Source organism: Mus musculus, chromosome 4, assembly GCF_000001635.26.
Source record: "Mus musculus strain C57BL/6J chromosome 4, GRCm38.p6 C57BL/6J".
Lineage (NCBI taxonomy): Eukaryota > Metazoa > Chordata > Mammalia > Rodentia > Muridae > Mus > Mus musculus.
Window position 1 is genome coordinate 45296833 of NC_000070.6, and position 19769 is coordinate 45316601.

The 19769-nt window shown below is 44.6% G+C and overlaps 1 protein-coding gene across 7 annotated transcripts; it reads left to right on the forward strand.

Annotated features, from left to right (window-relative positions):
- Positions 1–235: 235 nt before the first annotated feature.
- Trmt10b (tRNA methyltransferase 10B) lies at positions 236–19302 on the forward strand. Of its 7 annotated transcripts, none has more exons than XR_001784199.1 (9): positions 236–363; positions 3585–3795; positions 4404–4518; positions 7432–7556; positions 8912–9064; positions 11060–11138; positions 11618–11732; positions 17451–17574; positions 18180–18657. XR_001784199.1 is itself a non-coding variant. In XM_006538243.4 (9 exons), exons 2-9 carry the CDS (start codon positions 3613–3615, stop codon positions 18287–18289), a joined length of 957 nt encoding a protein of 318 aa, XP_006538306.1. In that variant the 5' UTR covers positions 237–354; positions 3585–3612; the 3' UTR covers positions 18290–19302. The 7 variants fall into 7 exon arrangements, 6 of the variants coding, with proteins under 6 accessions (XP_006538306.1, NP_081542.2, XP_006538307.1 ...); XM_006538243.4 differs by having other exon boundaries at positions 237–354; positions 11665–11732; positions 18180–19302; NM_027266.4 differs by having other exon boundaries at positions 336–363; positions 11665–11732; positions 18180–19299.
- Positions 19303–19769: the final 467 nt, after the last annotated feature.

Genomic DNA, 19769 nt, shown 5'->3' on the forward strand with positions numbered 1-19769 from the left:
GTGCTCAGGAAAGGGCTGTGCTAGCTCATAGTCCCTGCTGGTTGAAGGGAAACCCAGGGAATCTTAAGGGCCCCATACTGACCAAAAAGACAAAGTAGGTGGTTTAGAGCTTGGTTTAAAGTCGCCAGAAAGCCACTAGTCACCTGTTTGAGCTATGTAAGGTTTACGAGGACTTGGAATTGCCATCGTCAACTAACAGACAGATAACCCAGAGTATAGAAGCCCAGCCAATCTACTGGTATCATCTAGTGCGTTGTTAGACTGAAAACTACAACTCCCAGAATGCCACTCAAAGCTGATCAGGAACCGGAAGTGGCTTTGGGGCGGGACCAACTGTGTTCTCTTCTGAGCAAGGTGTGTTAGGTAAGCCAAGATCTGGTTCTGAGGGTTGGCTAGAGACTGCGGGGTCCCACCGAGACGCCTAGGCACCCCACAGCCCTGGGGAGTCTGGGTCTTGCCTTTCCTCGGTCGCAGCACGCGAGTCAGTGTGACCCGCGTTCCCTGCAGCCTGGGATCTAAGCAGGTGTTCTGGTGCTGAAGGTGGTTGGGCTCAGAATGAGAAAATGAGAGACCTATGCAAACAGGATGATTGGACACTTAGCGACGGCGTTTGTGCTCATCAGGTGGGACTTGGGCTAGAAAAGGTCTAAGGCGGAGACGGCGGTGTTAACTCCAAGTATTTATTGAGAGTCTGAGTAAACGGAACATTTAATTTTATTGGAACGGTGTGAAAAAATCAGACAAAAAATAAGTAGGTGGTGTTGGATAGTGAAAATATGCCTGATCTGAGGACGTGTGAGACTAAGGGAAGAGCATGTGGGCAGAGATTAACAGTTTATGTAGACATTGGGATATTTAGTATGTTTGGGAAATAGGTAGGTCACAGTTTATGCAGACATCGGGATATTTAGTATGTTTGGGGAATAGGTATACCACAGAGCGTAAAAGAAAATGATGGAGGAGGGGCTACCAGGAAAGATGGCTCTTGCTGAGGATGGGAGTTTAGTTCTCAGCACCCATGTCTGGGCGACTCATGACTGCCTGTAACTTAAGCTCCAGACACCTGTACTGAACTGATGCACACATAGCCACATACATAATTTTTAAAAATAAAATGGCTCTGGTGTGGTGGTGCAAGCCTTTAATTCGGGAGGCAGAGGCGGGCAGATCTCCGTGAGTTCTAGGCCACCCTGGTCTCCAGAGGGAGTTCCAGGATAACCAGGGTACAGAGAAACCTTGTCTCAAAAAACAAACAAACGAATGAATGAATGAATGGATGGATGAATGGTTGGATGGATGAATGTGGGAGGCAGAGACAGGGCAGATTTGTGAGTTGGAGGCCTGCCTGGTCTCCAACCAGTATATAGCAAGTTCAAGGCCAGCTAGGGCTACATAGTGAAACCCTGTCTATAAATAAACAAACAAACAAATAAATATAAATAAATAAATAGAATCCTCTAGAAAAAAGAAAGTTGACAGAAGGGAGAGAGCCCTTAGTGATCTGTGCAGATAGTGTGTAGATTTTGGATTACGGTGAGTGAAATAGAAAATGCTGCTGACTCTGGCCAGAAGAGTGGTGTAATTCTCAAACATTTAGATGCTCTTATATATCTGCTGCTACATACTTGTGAATATATATATTTCACAGATTTATTTTGAGACAGGGTCCCAGGTAGTTTAGACTAACCTCAAAGTCTTTATGTAGCCAAGGATGAACTTGAACTTGAGCCGTGAACTTCTGACCCTCCTGTTTCTTTTTTCGTTGTGCTAGTAGTACCTAAGCTGTCACAGCTGGTTTATGTTATGGGTTTGAGACAAGGGCTTTATGCATGGTAGGCACACGCTCTCCTGAGTTACTTCCCTGGTCCTAGGATGCTCTTTACTGTGTGAGGTTCACTATAAGTTCTTGAAGGATTTGTTTGTAGAGTAGGGAAATGGGAGGACCTGTTTGAGTTACACTCAAAGCAGTTGAAAGTTGGAACCTCATAAAGATGGAATGGATGTCACCACCAAATCCCCAGGATATACCATCACTGTGTCGGTTCATTAGTAACCATTGAGTGACTAAGGCTCAGAAAGAGTGCTTGTTCATTTGAGATGGGGTATAATCACTGTGTCTGCTAGACTGGCCTAGAACTCATAAGCCCCCTGCCTCAGCCTCTCAACTGCTGGGGTTAAAGTTATACCACTATCCCTGCCTTTAGAATAGATATTTTAATTAAGAGGTAAAATACCAAATCTGAGCATAGATAATGTCTTGTGTAGATTCATCGGATCTGTATTTTTTTAAAGATTTATTTTAAATTATGTGTATGTGTGCATATACATGTGTGTGTTCACACATGCACACACACATGTGTGTAGGTGCAAGTGCCATTAGAGTCTAGAAGAAAGTATCTGAACCCCTAGAGAGAAACTATAGGTAGTTCTGAACTACCTGATGTGGGTACTCGTAATAGAACCCTGGTCCTCTTTAAAAGTAGCAAATGCTCTTTAACCATTGAGCAGCGCCTCCAGCCCCCTGATCTGTGCATCTTGATGCTCAGCTACACCTTGGCTTTTTGAGGACCCTTAGATGATAACCTCTGTTCTGCATTTACTGAATTTGCATTGTGTGGCCAGGACTTATGCTGTCCACCAGGGATGCAGAGCTGAAGAAAGGTGGGCTCTGCCATTAGGAGTGTGCAGTCACATATAATACAGGCTCTTAGGGTGGTGGTTACTGGTGCCTTTATTTGATCTCCTGGTATGAGAAACATCTTCAGGGACTATAGAATTTAGAAAGGCACAAGGAACAAAAAAGAAAGTAGTTAAGTTTAATAAATACTAACTATTGCTGTTTAAGATTTATTTATTTTTATGTGTATAAGTATTTTGCTTTCCTGTATGATTGTGAACTATCATTCCTTTGGAGGCCAGAAAAGGGCTTTGGATCCCCTGGAACTGGAGTTAACAGAGGATTGTCAACCACTGTATGGGTGCTGGGAACTAAATCCAGGAAGAAATTGTTTAAGAAGCCCTGAACTCGCAGGGCAAGATGGTGAACACTTAGTCCCGAAACTCGGGTGAGTCTCTGTGAGTTCTCGGCCAGCTTGCACACGCACCACTGGTGTCTTGAACACCACGATTACAGTGCTTCTCACATTTTTTCAGCCTCAGGCCTGGATGGGACAGTGCATACCCTCAGTGCTTCCTCTTGCAATGGCGCTCAGATATAGGGCAGATTTGAGGCTTGGCAAGAGGTTCTGACCTGTCACCAGAACCCCAGAAATCTACCACACTTTTTTTACTGGCTCAGAACCTTGTATGTAGTAGATACTTAAGAAATATTTGCTAAAGGACTGATTTGAAAGTAAGCTGACACACTGCTTTCCAAAGAGCACAATAAAAGCTTGGCTTCTGTGGGTCCTGATGGTTTGGAGGTATCTGGTCCGTGTCCTCTGAGAAGTGTGCGGCTTCTTTCCTGCTGAAGTGTCTCTCTGGAACACTCTCCAGCATGTTCTCCGTGGTTCAGTCGTTCTGGGTCAGTATGGCACCCCTGCTCCTCACTAACACCCCAGCACTATCTGTCTTCTGGTTGTAAGGAATCAGCTGTGTAAGTGACGTCAGCGCATGGACTGTAAGTCGGAAGAGAGCGCCCAGAGAACAGACTCACAGGCCTTTCAGGAACCAGACGGACTCCCAGAGGCCGGAGGTGAAGATGGACTCTCTGAAAGCTTCCAGCTTCTGCAGGTGGATGTGGAGTACGAGCGCCCAGAAGAGACCAGCCCTGCAAACAGTGCCGTGTGGAGCTCGGTAGGTGCTGCGTGGAGCTCAGTAGGTCCTGTGAGCTTGTCGTGATGGCTGTCTCGGAGATCTCTGCTCTAAGGGTTGATCTAGGAGCTGAAAATGAATGCTATGTATTTCATTCCCTTGGATTACAGTTTCCTCTTCATTTGAGTCATAAGAATGTAAATAAAAATTTAAAAGAGATTTTGATATGGCTCAAAAAGGATGAAGGACTCTAAACTCTGTTTTTAAGATTCTGTCCCAAATGAGTTTTCTGCAGTCTTGGGATGGTGGGGTGAGGGTGGTGTTCTCTCTGATTACAACCTGGAGAGGGATATTATTCAGAGAGAACTTTTGCCTTGCGTACTCAAGGCCCTGGGTCAGATCCCAAGCGATGCACACAGTTATAATAATTCTGTAATGTTCACGGTGAATACCCACCAGTGAAAATAAAATAGCAAACCATCATAGTGGTAAAATTAAAAATAAACACAAGCCAGTTGCAGGCTTGTTTTAAAGACAAAAACCTTTTCTTCTTTAACTTTATATATAAATGAAAAAAGGTGGCGGGCATTCATTTTCCTTTCTGGTGCTCATGAAGTTCTCAAACAATTTTGTTTTCTGGATAATGGAAGAAAAACATGCAAAGAAAACAGAGACACTGGGAAAGGATAGTCTCCTCAAAGAAGAGCAAAAGGAAGCAGGAAAGAGAACGAAGGAAAGCCAAGCGTGCAGAAGACCCCGGTAACGGTGAGCGTGGTTGCCGGTGAAAGGTCATGGCTTTCAGCAAACTTGTTTTTATGTTGCTGGGAGAGTAGGGCCTATTACTCAGTTCCTCTGCAAGTCAGCGGACCAGTGTCAACTTCGAGGTTGCTTTTAAAGTAGAAGCTAAGTGACCATGTGCAGCTGTAATCTCAGAAACGGGATGACGCCGGCGGTAGCGCATGCTCACTCATGCTCTGTGCTAGCTTAAAATCATGCATTGAGTACCTCAGGGCTGCTACGTACTGAGATTATCCGCTTTGTGTAGAAGAGATGGGTTCAGATTAGATAATATGCTCAGAATAACTCAGTTTAGCACAATCTCTAAGCCAGAGCCTATGCTGCCCCCCACCAAAAGTAAAAGAGAGATTCGTCTGCACAGAGAACCCCATGGGTTGTACAAAAAGAGCTATTAGTTCTAGTAAGTCCAGAAAAGACACTGGACTCAAAATTATTATTTTGAAAGCTGGCCTTTGGCCGGGCCTGGTGGACATGCCTTTGATCACATCACTCAGGATTCAGAGTCAGACTAATCTCTGTGAGTTTCAGGCCAGCCTAGTCTCAGGGTGAGTTCTAGGACAGCCAGGCCTACACAGAGAAACCATCTCAGAAAAACAAAAACAAAAACAAGAAGATAGAGACAGACAGACAGACAGACAGGCTGATTACCGTTCCCCTCCCTCTTTCTCCTGCCCTCCCATCTAAACCCACCTCATATCTGTCTCATTAGAAAACAAACAGGCTTCTAAGAGACACTAATAAGAAAATATAGTAAGATAAAACAAAAACTGTCACATTGGAATGGACAGGAGAAACAAACAGAAGGAGAAGAGCTCAAGAGAAGGCACAAGAATCAGAGACTCACACAGGAATCCCATAAACATGCTGGACTGGAGCGCTAATCTGCGCCTGCTGTCTCAGACTCCATAGGAGCATTGATCACGTTGATCACATTGATCCAGAAGGCCTTGTTTTCTTGGTGCCATCCCCTGGCTCTTACACTCTTTCCACATCCTCTTTGGAAAGGTCCCTGGAGCCCTGAGGAGAGGGATTTGGTGGACACATCCCATTCAGGGCTGAGTGTTCCGAGGTCTCTCACTCTCTGCATGTCTGGCTGTGGGTCTCTGTATGTGTTCCCATCTCTGATGGCTGAGTCAGACACTGAGCTATGAGTCTAGCAGAATACCATTAGGAGTAATTTTATTGCTATATAGCTTTTGTTTTTGTTTTAGACCAGTACTATTTTACCCTAGATCCTTGGGCTATCTAGTCTCTGGCTCTTGGTCATCCAAGCAGTGTCAGGTATGGATTTCATCTTGTGGAGGGGCCTTAAGTCAGATATTGGCTGGTAACTCCCATGAGCTTTGTGCCTCCAATGCCCTAGCATACCTTATAATTAGGACACCATTGTATATCCAGTTTGTGACTGGCATGGAGTTTATGTTACTCTTTTGGTAGTGTGCAGAGTACTTTCCTGTGCCAAAGGCATTGGAATATAAAAGACTCCGTGTAGGCACCAGTTCAACTTCTTCAGGTTCCGTGAGTTGTGTAGGTTTTGTCTTCAGCATTGGGGCCTCACTGTCAGTTTGTGGAGAGCAACCTATAGCCTTGGTCACAGCCTGGGTTGTTTGGAGATTCCTATGTGACTCCTTTGGCCAACAACTTAGATGTAACCTAATCCCAGTACTGGAGGCTTCATTTGGTGACAAGAGATGAACAGTTGGGACTCTGTCTCCCCATTACTTTGGTCCCCTTCATATCTGTATACATTTCAGGAAGCTTACTGTATTAGGTTTGTGTACTTACCCCTCCGATGGCCTTGATGCTAGCTGTCTCCCCATTTCCCCCTTTCATAGTTCTCTCTCCTCCCCACTTGATCCTCCTGCTCCTGCAACCCCCATCCATTCATATCTGTTCATTTCTCTTACCTAACAAGATCTATCTGTACACCCTAGTTTCTTACTCTATACATAACTTCTGTGGTTCTGTGCATTGTAGCTTGGTTATCATTGACTTAACAGCTAATATCCATATCATAAGCAGATACATATTTGTATTTCTGGGTCTGAGATACCTAACTTAGGATGATTTTTTTTTCTAATACTAAACATTTATCTGAAAATTTCATGATGTCGTTTTTTGGGTTGTTTTTTTTTTTGTTTTTGTTTTTGTTTTGTTTGGTTGGATAATACTCTATTGTGTAAATGTATCACATTTCTTTATCCATTCTTCTGATAAGGTTAGGTTGTTTCCAGTTTCTAGGATTATGAATAGAGCAGCAATGTGAACATGGTTGAGCAAGTTTCTCTGTTATAAGATGAAGCATCCTTTCGGTGTCTGCCCAAAAGTGGTATAGCTGGATCTTGATGTAGATCGTTTCCCCTCTTCCTGGGAAACTGCCATGCTGATTTACATAGTAGCTGTACAAGTTTGCACTCCCACCAGCAATGGAAGAGTATTCCCCTTGCTCCACATCCTTGCCAGCTTGAGCTGTCCCTTGTGCTATTGATCTTAGACTCTGATGAGTGTAAGATGAAATCTCATAGTGTTTGCATTTCCCTCGTGGCTAAGGATGTTGATCATTTCTTTGTTTCTCAGCCATTTAAGTTTCCTCTATTGAGGATTCTCAGTTTAGATCTGGGCCCCATTTTTAATTGGATTATTTGATTTCTTGATACCTACTTTTTAAATTTTTTCATATACTTTGGATATTAGTTTTCTATCTGATGTGTAGTTGGTAAAAAAATCTTCTCCCATGCAGTGGCTGCAGCTTTGTCCCCAAAAACGTGGTGTCCTTTGCTGCATAGAAGCCTCTCGGTGTCATGAAGTCCCATTTACTAGCTGTTGATCTCAGTGCCTGTGCTATCCCATTCTTAATCCTCTCTGGTGTTTCTGTCGCAGGCACCTGCCCACAGCACAGCAAACGCTTTTTGAAAGCCTTAACCAAAGAGAAACTTTTGGAAGCCAAACACTCAGGACCAAGACTATGTGTTGACTTGAGCATGACCCAGCACATGTCAAAGAAGGTAGAGCATCCAGAGGCCAAGGGAGGCACGGAAGGGTGCAGTCTGGCCAGGCGGGGACCATCGCCAGCTTCTATGGGCTAGACGTGTCTGATTTTCTAGTCTCCTGACTTCCACAGGTGGTTGGAAAGGAACACAGGTTCTTTGATTTAGTTTGCAGTTTGCCTTCTCTTTTGAGCCTCCTACTCAGGCTATGATGTTCTCAGTCTAGATGGAACCTTGCCGATCTTCTAGCCCAAAGTTCCAAAGTCCTTCCACAGTCCTCCCGAAAACATGGTCAGGTTATCACAGGAATACCCCACTTCTGGTACCAGTTTGTCTTAGTCAGGGTTTCTATTCCTGCACAAACATCATGACCAAGAAGCACTTGGGGAGGAAAGGGTTTATTCAGCTTACTCTTCCACATTGCTGTTCATCACCAAAGGAAGTCAGGACTGGAACTCAAGCAGGTCAGGAAGCAGGAGCTGATGCAGAGGCCATGCAGGGATGTTCTTTATTGGCTTGCTTCCCCTGGCTTGCTCAGCCTGCTCTCTTATAGAACCCAAGACTACCAGCCCAGGGATGGTCTCACCCACAAGGGTCCTTTCCCCCTTGATCACTAATTGAGAAAATGCCTTATAGCTGGATCTTGTGGAGGCATTTCCCCAACTGAAGCTCCTTTCTCTGTGATAACTCCAGCCTGTGTCAACTTGACACAAAACTAGCCAGTACACCTTCTAAAAAGATGAACAAGGAGGCAGGAGGTGGTGGTGCATGCCTTTAATCCCAGTACTGCTGAGGCAGAGGCAGAAGCCATAAAAAAACGAAGAGTAAACAAGGGAGTCTCTCCTTATATTAAGCGAGAGCAGATTAAATCAAATCCAAAGTCTTGTAGGCCTTTTCTTCAGTGTAGCACAAATCAAACTAAACTATGAAAAAAAACTTTCTAGGATTAGGGAGGAAAGTTAGAACTTCCAACATTGTAATATCTCTTAAAGTTAGGGTGATGGGGCCAAATGTACCGAATGAGCACGGAAGTGCCACTGCTCTATTGACCTCTTTAATAATTTAAATACTGAGCAGCGTCGTACAGGAGAACTGGTGTAAAAGCAAAGGACATCCTTCCAGATATCATGGGCAGATTCAGGGGAGGAGGAACTCTCGGTTTTTGCTCTTAGGGGCATCTCCAGACTAGTGTCATCGTCTTATGTCAAGGAGCATAGCACTTCCGCACATGCTCGCTCCTGAGTGAAAGGAGCCAGGCTAGCCCACGACAGTCTCATGGGGCAGGACCCAGGGAGTGACCGCTGTGTGACCGTCCGCAGCTAGGGCTGTCATGCGTCCATGCCAAAGGCTCAGTTGTCCTTGTTGCTTTACAGGAATTGAGTAGGTTGGCGGGACAGATTCGAAGGTTGTATGGTTCGAACAAAAAAGCCAGCAGGCCCTTTTGGATCTGCCTTACTGGATTCTCAACTGCCAGCCCCCTCTATGAGGAGTGTCTGAGGATGAACGACGGGTTTTCTGCTTACTTGGTAAGAATCCTCTAGCATGTTCCTTACGTTATCTAAGTGTGCTCTGTCCTAATAGAAAGCTTTTACTTTTTCATTCTTTGACATAAAGCTGGATCTCCACCTATGACATCCTTATCGCATCTATCTATTCTGTTACTTTGTGTGTGTGTGTGTGTGTGTGTGTGTGCCCATGATATGAACACAGAGGTCAGAGGACAGTGAGAGCTAGTTCTCTCCACCACATGGGTCCTGGGAGAAGACTCAGCTCGGGCTTCGGAGCAGCTGTCTTTGCCCACTGAGCTGTCTCCACACTGGCTCATCTGTAGTTTTTTAAATATTTTGATGAACTAAAGAGTTGAGTCCAAGGGCTGGAGAGATGGCTCAGCGGTTAAGAGCACTGACTGCTCTTCCGAAGGTCCTGAGTTCAATTCCCAGCAATCACATGGTGGCTCACAACCAACTCTAATGGGATCTGGTGCCCTCTTCTGGCCTGCAGGTGTACACTCAGACAGAACGCTGTATACATAATAAATATCCTGAAAACAAATTGTACCTGTAGTGAACACATAGACTTTTTTTTTCTTGTCATTTATTCCCTCTGCAATACACTATAGCTGGGTGTGGTAGCTCATGCCTGTAATCTCAGAAATTGGGAGCCTGAGGCAGAAGGACTGTCACAAGTTTGAAGCTGTCCTGAACTATATAGTGAGTCCTAAGCCATTGTGAGATCTGTCTTAAAAACAAGAGGAAACAAAACTACAGCATATAAGCCGGGCGTGGTGGCGCACGCCTTTAATCCCAGCACTTGGGAGGCAGAGGCAGGTGGATTTCTGAGTTCGAGGCCAGCCTGGTCTACAGAGTGAGTTCCAGGACAGCCAGAGCTACACAGAGAAACCCTGTCTCGAAAAAAAAAAAAAAAAAAAAAAAAAAACTACAGCATAAGAACTATTTATGTTCTATTTGCTAGGCATTATAATAATCAAGAAGTGATTTCTTTAGTGATCATTTTAAGTCTTCAGGAACATATAACTTAAATGTAAGCATTGGTATTTTATATAAGGGACTTGAAGATGCTAACCCTGATTTTAGTGTCTATGGGGCCCACTGGAAACCAGACCCCACCCATGCTGCGGGGTAACTGTAATTAATGTCTGCATAGAAATGGTGTCTTCACTGTGGCAATCTAAAAAGTTTCAGAATCTTTCATTAGTTCTTATAATTACATTTTTTCTCATTCTTGCCCTTCATTGCCAAACTAATATTCCCATTGTCTAGAACCATGTTTCATAACCTGTCTAGTTCGTGCCAAACCATATACTCTAGTAATATTTTTGGAATATAGCAGTGGAGAGGTGGGAAACGTGATTGTTAGAGGAACAGAAAGGACACTTTCGGAGCAGGGTGGCTTCACAGTGTCTTTTGGGAAGAAGTCCTCCACTTTCCACTCTTTGCTGGGGATCTTGTAAAGGTAACAGTAGGTATGGAGAATCAGGTCTGTTTCCAAGAAACGGCACTAAAACTGCCCCTCTGTGCTGCTCTATAGCTGGGACTGAGTTACCGCAGCCTTCCCTGGGGAAGCCACAGAGGCCATAGGCATGAGGGATGTGCTGTGTGGCGCTGCACATCCAGCTGTCTCCTGTTACTGCTTCAGCAGCTTCTCCCGATGTGCCCTATCCGTGCCGTTCTGAGGAGATCTCCTTTCCGTTTGACCTGTGTCAGTGTCCTCTCTTCTTTCCAGCTCACTAGAAAGCCACCCCTCCTGCTGATGCTCCCTCACCTTAGTCCTGGTGTATGCTCCCTGTCCCTCTGGGGCCTCTGATGTTCTCTGTCTCACTTCTGTGGTTTAAGTGCCTGCACTTATGTTTGTCTCAACTAAGCACTTCTCAAGAAGCCCTCAGACCGGCAGCTTCCCGGCGCAGCGGGCGCTATGCTGCCGGGTAGCGGGCAACTGGTACTGAATTGTGCATGATGCAGTTTTAACCCCATTCGCTTGTGCAATTATCTTTATGTCTCCAGCTGGATGTGACAGAAGAAGACTGCTTTAGCCTTTTTCCTCTGGAAACCCTTGTGTACCTGACTCCTGACTCCGAACACTGTGAGTCCCTGCCCTTCCCCTGTGGGTTCACCAGAGCTTTGTCCCTAGTCTTGTGTTGCATTATTCCCTGTGGTACATCTGTTCTCACTCCATCTAAGAGACTGTGGGAGGAAACACCGGGGATAAGCTGCCCTCTCCTGTGGGCAGATAGCCAGTGCCGCAGAGATGGCCTCCAGCTTCGGGTGGATTCTGCATGCAGCCTGGCCGCCGGTTTCCTGGGCAGCTTTGGTCAGGGTGTTGGTTCTATAGTTCCTTTTCCCAGCCCATCCTCTGTTGCTCCCCCTAGTGTTAGGTCGGCCATGCTCCTCTCAGATTCATCGCACATTTCTCGTACGTCTGGCTTTGTTTCCCGTCTAACTCAGAGCTGCTTTGGACAGCACCTGCGTTTTTTCAGATCTGCCAGCAGGCTTTAAGTTGTGTTGTTGTGTTTGTTGTATTACTATTGTTGATTTCTTTCCTTTTGCTTTCTCTGGATTTAGAAATTATAAAACAAAGTTGATCTCGGTGGCTTTCATTTTTCCACTAGCCCTTGAAGACATTGATCAGAGCACAGTTTACGTTATTGGTGGACTTGTAGATGAGAGCATTCAGAAGGTAAGTGGACATCTTAGCCTCACCTCCCCCTCCCCCCTTTTTAAAAATTTTCTAGATTGGGTTTCTTTACATAGTCTTGGCTGTCCTCTGTAGACCAGGCAGTCCTTAAACTCACAGAGATCCACCTGCCTCTGCCTCCTGCCTTGGATTAAAGGGGTTCACCAGGAACTTCCAGCCGTTTTATACCATGTACAGTAGAGGCATTTGCCCTGTTGTTAATTTCCCCAGCAGGCCTAGCCACTGTGTGGGAACAAGAAGAGCTCGTCCATGAGTGCCCCTCCTGCCTGGAGGTCAGCAGTCCTGACTGACAGGAGCTGAGTGGGAAGTCAGTTAGGTCAGGCCCGGTGATTTCGGCACAAACTTCCTTCTGCTGCCTCTCTTCTCTTCTCTCTGCCATGACAACGCTGTTCTTGGCTCCGCATTTTATCCCAGCACTGTGCTCTCTGAGAGAGATTGTTGGCTTCTTGTAGGCTAACGTTCTTGCTGGTGTAAGTCATATTCCAAGACCTCAACTTCAGTAGGGTTAACCAGGCTTCTTTTTTAGATTTGCTTTATATTTTACATATAGGACTGTTTTGCTCACATGCATGTCTGTGTACCATGTGCATGCCTGCTCAGAAGAGGGCATCAGAGCCCCTGGAATTAGAGTTATAGATGGTTGTTAGCCACCTGTGGGGACTGGGAGTAGAACCCAGGTCCTCTGTAAAGAACAAGTGCTCTTAGCTGCTGAACCATCTTTTCAACTTCCTCAGGATTCTTTTATTGAAGTTTCACTGGAATAATTAAGCTGATACTTAAAACTTTGTTTCTCTTATATAAATATTAATTTTCTTTGCTTACATTCACTAATTAACATATATTGCATAGTTTTTAAGTTGAATAGTGATACAGTAGTTTACATTTGCAAAAAGAAATGTAGAAGTCAGAAGTAAGTGTCCTTCCCACCCTATACCCTCAATCCTCAAAGCATCATGGTCCATTTTCTCAGACATGTTTGTTGGTCTCTGACATGTATTTATAATGTATTAGAAATATTTCATGTGTGAGACACACATATATGAAGCACATGTTTAATATGAATGGCAGCTCAATCTATCATTTAATCGTAGTTTCAGAACAACTAAATGATAGATTGAGCTCCCATTGGTGTTAAACATGTGCTTAGTTTTAGTACAATTAAATGTGTGGATCTAAGTGTTCCATGGCGTCATAGCAGTAATCCTTTGCGGCTGGGGGTCTCCCGCAGAAGCCTGCTAATAGGGATTAGAAAGTCACTGTTGTTGTTCCCAGTGCACTCCTGATTCAGGCAGCTGATTACATGAAGACATAAACAGCTATCTGCTTCTATTATATAAATATTGTATATTCTATAATAATAATATAGATATACATATATATAATATATACATATCTGTATATATAATATATAATAATATATATTATACATTATATTATATATATTATTATATATTACATATATAATAATATGTATATATATGTGATATATATACATATATATCATATATATAAATAATAGACTATTCCTATTATATAAATAAACACACAGAGTGCTCCCTGGCAGGCTACCAAGGCAAGAGCACACCCTTACACTGAAGCCAGTTTTGGTTCCCATCATCTCCAGACTTGATGAGGCTGAGCATCACCAGGAATGACACTCTGGGTCTCCTGGTGTGACATGCTTTCCTGTCAAGTATTCTTGCTCATGATTTGAAATTTTCAAATGTAATCACAAGGGGACAAGAAGTCCAGGACTTCTGCAAGACAACAGAATTTTCAAAAAATTCACTGTAATGGAAACTAAACCAAACCAGGGGGGAGGAGGGTTGTTTTCAAGGAGCATAACAAAATAAAACACAGTTAAATGAAGCAACACGTGTGTGGTCCTGTCTGCCTGCGAGGCTGCGTCAGAATCATTGAGCCCCTTTGAGCCCTTCCTACAAACAGGGAACTGTCAAGTGTGGCTTGATTGTATTATGGATTGGGAGGGAAACTTTACAAAAGACCTTAATAATGGTTGTGTATTAAATAATCCTTCAGGATTTTTAGAAGTGAAGATGGTGCAGAAGGGGGAGAGCTGGTTGTCCTCCAGCGAGAGGCCAGTGTGAGGTGCAGTGTTAGAATGGCCGAATCTCACAGAAATGTGGGTGACAGGACGAGAACTCATGTAATGATTCTCTCGGATCTCTTAGATTTGAGATATTTTGAAGTAAATGGTTGGGAGGGGGAAGAGAGCTTTATCTCAGAGTCGGGATCTCTGCTTACCCTCTGACTTGCCACGCCTCCTGCGACAGGAAGATGGCCTCTTTGAGGCCATAAAGTCCAGAAGGTACGTGAGTAGTGTGCTGTTTAGATGTGAAATTTTATTTATTTATTTATTTTACACTCTGACCACAGTTTGCCCTCCTTCCTCTACCCCAAGTTCCTCCCTCTCCCTCTCCACCCATGCTCCATTTCTCTTGAGAAACAAGGAGGCCTCCCATGGAGATCAACCAGCCATGGTGTATCTAGTTGCAGTAAGTCTAGGTATACCTTCTGTTGAGCTTAGATGAGCCATCTGGTAGGGGGAAGGGTCCCAAAAGCAGGGCACAGAGTCAGAGACAGCCCTTGATCCTACTGTTGGGATCAAGTAGATCAAGCTATACAAATGTAATGTATGTGCAGAGGGCCTAGGTCAGTCCCGTGCATGTTTTCTGGTTGGCGGTTCAGTCTCTGTGAGCCCCTATGGGTTCATGTTAGTTGATAATGTGGGTTTCTTGGAGTGTCCTTGACCCCTCTGGCTCCTACAGTCATTCCTCCCCTCTTCCATGGGATTCTCCAAGCTCTGCCTAATGTTGGGCTGTGGGTCTCTGCATCTGTTTCCATCAGTGGCTGGATGAAGCCTCTCAGATGACCAGTGTATGAGTATAGTAGAATATCATTAGGAATCATTTTATTGGTTTTCTTTTTTATTTGCCATTTGTGTTTGGTTCTGCTATAGGTCTCTGTGCTATTCAGTCTCTGGCTCCTGGCCCTCTGGGCAGTGTCAGAGGTGGGCTCCCCTCCCATGGCATGGGTCTCAAGCTGGATCAGGCATTGGCTGGCCACTCCCACAATTTCTGTGCTGCCTTTACCCCAGCACATCTTGTAGGCAGGACAGATTGTAGGTTGAAAGTTTTGTGGCTGGGTTGGTGTCCCAGTCCCTCCACTGGAAATCTTGCCTGGTTCCAGGAGATGGCCAGTTCAGGCTCTGTTTTTCCCACTGGTGGGAGTCTTAGCTAGGGTCACCCTTGTATCCTGGGAGTTTCCATTGCCCTAGGTTGCTGGCTCCTCCCAGAGATGGTCCTCCCAAATTCCAGTTGTCTCTCCCAGTGCTCTCTCCCCCACCACAACTGATCCCTCCTATTCCCATCCTCACACTTCACCCTATTCAGTCCCTTCTCCCCATCCACTGGCAATGTCTGTTCCCATCCTCACACTTCACCCTATTCAATCCCTTCTCCCCATCCACTGGCAATGTCTGTTCCCATCCTCACACTTCACCCTGTTCAATCCCTTCTCCCCATCCACTGGCAATGTCTGTTCCCATCCTCACACTTCACCCCGTTCAATCCCTTCTCCCCATCCACTGGCAATGTCTGTTCCCATCCTCACACTTCACCCCGTTCAATCCCTTCTCCCCATCCACTGGCAATGTCTGTTCCCATCCTCACACTTCACCCCGTTCAATCCCTTCTCCCCATCCACTGGCAATGTCTGTTCCCATCCTCACACTTCACCCCGTTCAATCCCTTCTCCCCATCCACTGGCAATGTCTGTTCCCATCCTCACACTTCACCCATTCAATCCCTTCTCCCCATCCACTGGCAATGTCTGTTCCCATCCTCACACTTCACCCCATTCAATCCCTTCTCCCCATCCACTGGCAATGTCTGTTCCCATCCTCACACTTCACCCCATTCAATCCCTTCTCCCCATCCACTGGCAATGTCTGTTCCCATCCTCACACTTCACCCCATTCAATCCCTTCTCCCCATCCACTGGCAAGGTCTGTCCCGTCTCCCCTTCTCAGTGAGATTCATTCGTCTGCCCTTGAGCCCTCCTTGTTACTTAGCTACTTTGGGTCTGTGGATTGTAGTAGCATCGTTTTCCTGTACTTTACAGCTAATAGCCACTTATAAGTGAGTACATGCCATGTCTGTCTTTCTGGAGCTTGGTTACCTCACCCAGCATGATCTTTTCTAGTTCCATCCACTTGCCTGAAAATTTCATGACATCATTGTTTTTAATAGCTGAGTAATACTCCATTGTGTAGATGTGTCACCTTGTCTTTATCCATTCTTCAACTGAGGGACATCTAGGTTGTTTCCACTATCGAGCCAAATAACCACTATGAGCTACTATGAGCTATTTCTATGAACATAATTGAGCAAGTGTCCTTTTGGTGCAGCAGTGTCTTTGGGTATGTGCCCAGGAATGGTATAGCTAGGTCTTGAGGTAGATCAATTCTCAGTCTTCCAAGAAATCACCATATAGAGCTGGAGAGATGGCTCAGCGGTTAAGAGCACTGACTGCTCTTCCAAAGGTCCTGAGTTCAAATCCCAGCAACCACATGGTGGCTCACAACCATCCATAACGAGATCTGATGCCCTCTTCTCTGGTGTCTTAAGAGAGCTACAGTGTACTTACATATAATAAATAAATAAATCTTTTTTTTTCCATTTTTTATTAGGTATTTAACTCATTTACATTTCCAATGCTATACCAAAAGTCCCCCATATCCACCCACCCCCACTCCCCTGCCCACCCACTCCCCCTTTTTGGCCCTGGTGTTCCCCTGTACTGGGGCATATAAAGTTTGCAAGTCCAATGAGCCTCTCTTTCCAGTGATGGCCGACTAGGCCATCTTTTGATATATATGCAGCTAGAGTCAAGAGCTCCGGGGTACTGGTTAGTTCATAATGTTGTTCCACCTATAGGGTTGCAGATCCCTTTAGCTCCTTGGCTACTTTCTCTAGCTCCTCCATTGGGAGCCCTATGATCCATCCATTAGCTGACTGTGAGCATCCACTTCTGTGTTTGCTAGGCCCCGGCATAGTCTCACAAGAGACAGCTACATCTGGGTCCTTTCAATAAAATCTTGCTAGTGTATGCACTGGTGTCAGCATTTGGATGCTGATTATGGGGTGGATCCCTGGATATGGCAGTCTCTACATGGTCCATCCTTTTATCTCAGCTCCAAACTTTGTCTCTGTAACTCCTTCCATGGGTGTTTTGTTCCCAAATCTAAGGAGGGGCATAGTGTCCACACTTCAGTCTTCATTCTTCTTGAGTTTCATGTGTTTAGCAACCACATGGTGGCTCACAACCATCCATAACGAGATCTGATGCCCTCTTCTCTGGTGTCTTAAGAGAGCTACAGTGTACTTACATATAATAAATAAATAAATAAATCTTTTTTAAAAAAGAAAGAAATCACCATATTGATTTCCAAAGTGGCCGCAGCTGTTTGCACTCCCACCAGCGACGGAGGACCATTCTTTCCCCTCGCTCCACATCTTCAACAGCATGAGCTGTCATCTGTGTCCTTGATCTTAGCCGTTCTGACAAGTGTAAGATTGAGTCACGCCCTCTCAGGTTTTCAGACTGGCAGTCCCTATTACAGTGAATACAATGAAAATAATACGTGTAATTTTTATAATAAGAAAATTTGATTTACAGAAGGTGACATTTCAAAAAGCCCGAGAATACTCTGTCAAGACAGCCCGCTTGCCAATCCAGGAATACATGATCAAGCGCCAGAATGAGAAAAACTACCATTCGGAAATATTGGCCATCAACCAAGGTACTACTCAGCCAAACCCAATGTGCTTCTCCTTACAGGCCTTTTACTGTTGCTCTGTCTTGGATGGGCTCTGTGTTCTCTGTTTACTCAAAGACTATTTGATAGCTCACTCTGCTGGTTTGCTTTAAGTGTAGTACCCTTGACTCAGTTTCCTTTGACGCCTGGACTCTCCTGCATGCACTTGCTGGCAGCCATTCTGCCTGGCCATTGAGAGTTCCCTCCTTTTGTTTTCTTTCCTGGATAAAAGTGTCCCTTTGCCTAGAACACCTTGTCACCTACCTTCATTGGCCAGTATCTTTGTTCTCTAGGCGTCAGCTCAGGAGCATCTTAGCTGCCTCTCCTCCCACTGCAGGCTGTCAGGCCCCTTGTTGGTATTCCCATGGTGCTGTGTTCCTCGGTTGCAGTTGTCCATTCACAAGTGTTCAGTGTAAGCTGAGGCCTTGTAAGTAGGGCTGTGTCCTTGCCCCACTGTTCCCATGATCTACCATCACATGTGACTCAGGACAGCTGGGCAGTGAAGACATTCCACAGCACCCCTTTTCCACATTAGTCCTTTACTAGTCTTCTCCCTAACGGTCAACCAACATCTGTTTACCTTCTGACAGTGTTCGATATCCTGTCTACTTACTTTGAAACTCGTAACTGGCCTGAAGCACTGAAGAAAGGAGTTTCTCCAGGAAAAGGCTACGTTCTTCAGAATTCAGCAGAAGGATGAGCAGCCTAAGATTCCAGCTGCAGGGGGTGAAGTGCCAGAGGTGTCTTGACCAAAGGACCAGGCAAAGTGTGGCAATGGCACACACTTGCCTCTACATGCTATCTCGGATCTTTGAAAGCCATTAGTGGCAAGGACCACATTTTATGTTGTCACCCACAATGCCTAACTCACTGAAAATGCCCTGATAAAACATATTATGGTTTAAAAAAAAAGCTTGTGTTAAGTAATTGCCAAAATACATGTCATTCTGGGTGTTAATTCATGCTTTGTACATTCATCTGTTTGTGAAAGGTCTACTTTTAAAGTTGTTTAAATGATTGTCTGAACTTTTCATTTAACTTACATAAAATTATTTTTGTCACCTGAAATGTGCCGATTTCCACCAGCTCAGACATATGCTGCAACAAGCTCTGCTGTCCTAGCCCCGCCTGGCCCGCACTACTTTACGTTTAGAGTACTTGGTTCTTTCCTGTGGCTCTCACCCTGTTCTTGTTCTGACTATAGTCATGGAGGGCTCCTCTCCTCTAGTCTTTGTAAATAGCTTTGTGTAGCCTTGAGCTTAGACAAGCCAAGTGCTCTGGACAAATATATACCCCAAGTTAATAAAAACAAAAGTAATTATTGATAAATCCAACATAAAGCAGCCAAAAAAGGTTGCTGCATTCTGACAGAGAAGCATACTGATCCACCTTCTGTGTTACTCTTATTGCAGGATAGGCAAGGCCTCAGGGAAGCCCTTTAAGGGACTGGGCCACATAGGCTTCAGGGGTCCATAACTCATTCTCAGAGGTCTGACTGAACTGAGAACCCCTCAGCTCTTACCACCTGCCAGCCTACACTTTTCCCTGTGGAGGTTTTACCATAACGTAGATAGCACAGAATCTTCCTCCAACTCTAAACACTCCTCTTTATCCAAAACCTGAGCTCGTAGGTTTTTAAGATTGTGGGAATTCTGTTAAATGATGTTTAGCCAGCCTTGGATTAAAAATCTTCATCATACTATTACATCTAAGGAAAAAAAAACTGAATATATATAAAAAATACTAATTATGAAGTGAAATATTTGTAATTACTGAAGTTTTTTATAATAGCCATGAAAGAAATATATCCTGTTTGGACCAGACAGAGTATAAGTTACAACAACTTTTAACTCCAATTTGAAAAACATACACACACAGTGGTTAAACTTCAGGCCATGTTACAGTCTGTGCCTCAGTATCTTTGAGTGTTCTCTGCAGTTACCAGCAATGAGAATTCCTGGTAACTGTGTGAAACACTTGGGACAATACTTCTCACACAGTGAGTGCTTAAGTATGAGCTACTGTGTACTCTTCCACTGGCTTCTGGGATTACAGACGGGTTTATTCTTTGCTTTCATTAATGTGTTCAACATTCCCTCTGGCAAGGAAGGCTTACGATTATAACCAGAAAACAGGTTTAGTGTTGCATTCCAGCTCACTTTAGAAGCTGTACTGTAGAA

Excerpts from the sequence above, each read along its gene's own strand:
- Trmt10b (XM_006538243.4), top strand. The coding sequence starts at position 3,613 with ATGGACTGTAAGTCGGAAGAGAGCGCCCAGAGAACAGACTCACAGGCC. Across the intron at positions 3,796-4,403 it reads ACAGTGCCGTGTGGAGCTCG|AAAAACATGCAAAGAAAACA; the intron begins GTAGGTGCTGCG and ends GGATAATGGAAG. Across the intron at positions 11,733-17,450 it reads TAGATGAGAGCATTCAGAAG|AAGGTGACATTTCAAAAAGC; the intron begins GTAAGTGGACAT and ends TTTGATTTACAG.